The sequence below is a fragment of the Sphaeroforma arctica genome, assembly GCF_001186125.1.
Source record: "Sphaeroforma arctica JP610 unplaced genomic scaffold supercont1.249, whole genome shotgun sequence".
NCBI classification, from domain to species: Eukaryota; class Ichthyosporea; order Ichthyophonida; genus Sphaeroforma; species Sphaeroforma arctica.
Genome location: NW_014040309.1, coordinates 32,176 through 36,597, shown reverse-complemented (window position 1 = coordinate 36,597; position 4,422 = coordinate 32,176). Strand labels below are relative to the sequence as shown.

General features: G+C 40.5%; 1 protein-coding gene across 1 annotated transcript in view; it reads right to left on the bottom strand.

The window, feature by feature from the left end:
• Positions 1-4,422, bottom strand: part of SARC_04444 (hypothetical protein) — a 7,315-nt gene that overhangs the window by 790 nt on the left and 2,103 nt on the right. The window contains exons 3-9 of the mRNA XM_014301727.1: positions 3,330-3,464; positions 2,597-2,780; positions 2,273-2,416; positions 1,849-1,943; positions 1,390-1,530; positions 964-1,117; positions 392-796 (exon numbers count right to left, since the gene is read on the bottom strand). Coding sequence (XP_014157202.1) covers positions 392-796; positions 964-1,117; positions 1,390-1,530; positions 1,849-1,943; positions 2,273-2,416; positions 2,597-2,780; positions 3,330-3,464 — 1,258 coding nt within the window. The remainder of the gene's footprint in view (positions 1-391; positions 797-963; positions 1,118-1,389; positions 1,531-1,848; positions 1,944-2,272; positions 2,417-2,596; positions 2,781-3,329; positions 3,465-4,422) is intronic.

Genomic DNA, 4,422 nt, shown 5'->3' with positions numbered 1-4,422 from the left:
TGCATACACACACACACACACACACACATATATATATATATATATATATCTATATACATATATATACATATACACACACATACATATATATATATATATATATATGTATATATATATAACATATACACACACATACATATATATATATATATATATATATATGTATATATATATATATATATGTATATACATATATATATGTATATACACACACACATATATATATATATATGTATACGTATATATGTATATATATATATATATATATTTAAGTTAGTAAATGTTGAATCAAGAAGCATATTTTCTACTATTGCATGTACATTGACCCAGTACAAATAAATATGAAAATGAAATCATAAACGCATAGCCAATACAACTAAGGTGCGCTTACCAAAATAGGATATTCTTCATGTCGAGATGTTCCACACTTCTTGTATCAAAACCAGTAACTTTCTCGCTCGCATTGCTGTCGTGGTCGTACATACCAAAGCTCCCATCCCCCTTTGCAATTTTTCTCGTTCCCGTTCCGGCGCTCTTTGTTGACGATTGTGGGGCTATTTTATCGTCTGCCTTTGTTTCGCTAGACATTTGCTTCTGTTGAACAACGCTTGCAATTAAAGGCTGCGTGTTTGACTGTTCAGCCGCAATAATTTCCAGGTTTGATAGTAGGAACGCTGCACCCTTCCCTGAGAATGTGCTACAGTACCATGGTTTGGTGGGCTTTGTTGTGCCGTTTGCACTGACCTTCTCATTGCGTTGCGAGTCTGTGGTGTCCGAATTTTCGCCCTCCACATTTCTGTATTAGACGGGTAATGGATCCACAAGCTTGCAAACAATGCTTCTATATTCGTTTATTATGCTTCAGCATGCTAATTTCACGAATACTGAACCTTCTTGAATTTTTTTAAATTTTGTACTCCTTGAATATCAATTACTAGCATTGATTTGAAACGAAGCCCATACCTTTCCATAGATCTATGATGGTGCGTGCCGTCTTCAAAGACCACCTTAGCCATGAGCATTTCATCAGTCGGCGAGCCGTACTGGCCAGCAAACTTCCCCTCAAAATAAACATAGGGCAGTACATTCTCAACAAATTCAGGTAAGGCATCCAACCCTGGATTCGTGTATTCATGTGTATGTGTGTAGAAATACATATGGAAGCTCAGACATGTGCTAACAACACAGATAAGACTATCGGGATGTGCATGTATACTATATTATAATTCAAGTGTACGTGGTGTGAACTTCGTACCGACTAATTATAATACTTCACACCATATCGAACCAATCTCGTCTGGCGGTGTTTGCCTGCAAGCCACTACAGCCTACAGCCCTCTTCGCCAAATACTTCAAATAATTGAATGTTTAAACTACACTTGTACATACCAGTCAATCGCTTCAACTCGCGCAGGGTAGCCTTGGCCAGCTTCTCTGTTTTATTTTTCACCATAAAAGGAATCTTGGCAAACAAGTGGTGTATAATTGTGGCATGGATCTTAACTGGCTTCGAGAAAGCCTTTCTGCCGCCTGTCAGGGTGCAGAAGTGTGCTTGAGTGCGCTTGATACTAAAGGTCCAAAGCGAAGCATTAAGGGAGGGGAAGGGGGGGGGGGTATTACCTAGGGTTTGGCGATGTGACAACTGGAATACTGATTCGACCTACACCACCTTTCTTTACACTACATCTCCGTGTTTTTTTCGGATATTCTACCAAAACAACGAATAGTCGAATTCTGTCAAATTGCGCCAGACACGAGCGTGTACGAAAAGGATGTCACAACAAGCAGAGCAGATAGCAAGCGTAGTATGTGAGCGGTTCGCCACCTTACATGGCACAAGATCTATACCTAGAGTTCGGGAGACGGCGATACCACACATCAAACCAGCAGTCGTGCAGCCACTGCCAAGAGCCAGGTATATATCGGTAGGGTCATGTGCGTACCTGTCCAGCATCCAGAGTGGAAGGCTCAGTCTCGGAAAGGCTAATATCGAACCAGACTATGCTTTATATATTAATACGCGCAGGTACAGATGCAGGTAGAATCAAGACTTCGATACTATACGTGAGGAAACAGCTACTCTTGACTCTCTACATGACACTTGCCGCACGTCACCAATACGACCTTGTAGTCTCCAGTACGGTTGTCATCCAAGTATCTTGTACATGAATTGCTGCTTATTTTAAACTTTACTACTGCGTCATGTGCACCGGCAAAGCTCTCTCAAGTGCCCATGATCCTTCTACTCAGACAGAATACAAAGCAGACATACCCTCTCTCTATTTGATCAGCCAACTCCAACACGGCATTGATATGGCCAAAGACGCCTGGAACAGCCGCTCCGCCAAGTGGGCACACGAGGTTGTCTTTTTCAAACCAAGTCAGTTTGACAACTCTGTAGAATGCTAGCAACAAGCTGGAAACGGTAAGCGATTCAGCAATTTTGCATGAGATGTTGCTTTTCTTCTCAAAGTGCCTGTGCACATTTGGTGTTATACGTTGTAATGTGGCCACACACCTGTGAGATTGCAACTGGTACTTAAGGCTGAGGGACAGGGTCATAATCCACCTTCATATGGATTCATTACTGTATTACCTGTGCGTTGTATCCAGGACGGCGTATGGATATGACAATACGGAAGCAAGGTTTAGTGCATTATCGGGGCTGTCTCCCTCGGGCGCTATAAACATGAACCTAATGTCGGCGTTGGCTGCTGCTGCATGCGCAGCCATAGCGGTCACCTGATTTGATCCGGGAGCCCCGAGACCCACGAAGTGACCTTATACAGAGAATCGAGTCCAGATTCTATGAATGATAGACAGTATTACTCACGGGTGGTTGCCTGAAAATGGATACTGACTCATACTTTGAGTATATGCACTAACGTGCGTTTGTGTATCGACTCACATAAGGTAAAATACGAACAGAAAACTCATCTCGTTCATCCCATTGTTTGTCCCGCCACTATGTGCTACACATAGTGATTTGTGTTTATGCAGGTCCATGTATACCCAGATGAATGCACACATGTTTCAGTACAATACAAGGTGGGGGCATTCCCTTTTTAGAATGGTCAGGCACGGATATTCGATACGAAAACTCTTCATTTTCAGGCATTCGTCAGTATTTTTACAACTAGGAATAGACAGATGCCGAACCCAAGGAACAGATGCATGTCTACACGAGCGAGCCTTATCCACTGTAATCTGATACACTTGTATGCCAATAAAAATAGGACGCGAAATGCATTGTACACTCTGACAACATGACTAAAAATACACGTTCAGGCCGGTGTCTAAACACAAGCTGTGAAAACTATCTGCGATACCTTTTCGGCCCTCAAGCTTCATCTGCGCGACTGCAGTGGGAAGAAGGTGCTCTAAAGTTCGTACCTTATTCCCTCCGTACTTGGTTGATAGCAATCCTTCTCGCTTCACGCTGATTGTGACTGTCTTATTCGCCCCTGCTTGCGTGAGAGTGAACTACGAGGTGAGTATTGTGCCATCGCTTCCAACAAATATGAACAGATCACCGTGAGCAACATGAAGCAGATTCGAGCCATCAAAACCATTTCTCCTTGTTTCTCGCCGATATTGATCAACAACTATCCCTCTTGCTTTTACTGATAGTGATTGTTTCGCCTGTTTCTACCAGTTTAGGCAAACTCAGGTAATGGATTTGCTACGATTTCAAAGTTCACATGGATGTTTGTATGGGGAAGAAATATGTGCCCAATCTCTTGAGTGTGTACAGCGTAAACAACAAGCTTGACAATATGACAAAACAAAGTGCAATATTGGCCCTTTTATTGCACATTATTTGCAGACGAATGTCATGACACAGAGTACCCTTATGCATGGTAAACCATTGTTCTACATTAAAGCACCGATATGATTGCTGACAAAGCCAACTGGCAAAACGCCACTTCCTGACCTATTTGATTATTGGTATTCGTGTACTGAGTTTGCACTGAGGAAACCAACAAACATTCCGCTCCGCTAACGTACAAGCTTTCAGTCCAATACAAGTTTGAAATGAACACAAACTGGTTGTTCTAAACTAAAAAACTGGGGTATACAATTATATTATAGCATACCACATGCACATGAAACTAATCCTGTATCGAATGAAAATGCAAGCATCGATAAACATGCACACTTTTGTGATGTGCATGAACACCTGAATCCGCATGCCACTCGTTCCCGTCAAAATACAGGAGGACAGTACACATCAAGTATTGTATAGAGATCTGCATAGGATTTTTTTTAATATATATATATATATATATATATGTTTATAATATATATATTATGTATATTATAAATATACATATATATATATATATATATATATATATATATAATATATGTGTGTTNTTNTATCANATATATATATATATATATATATATATATATATAATA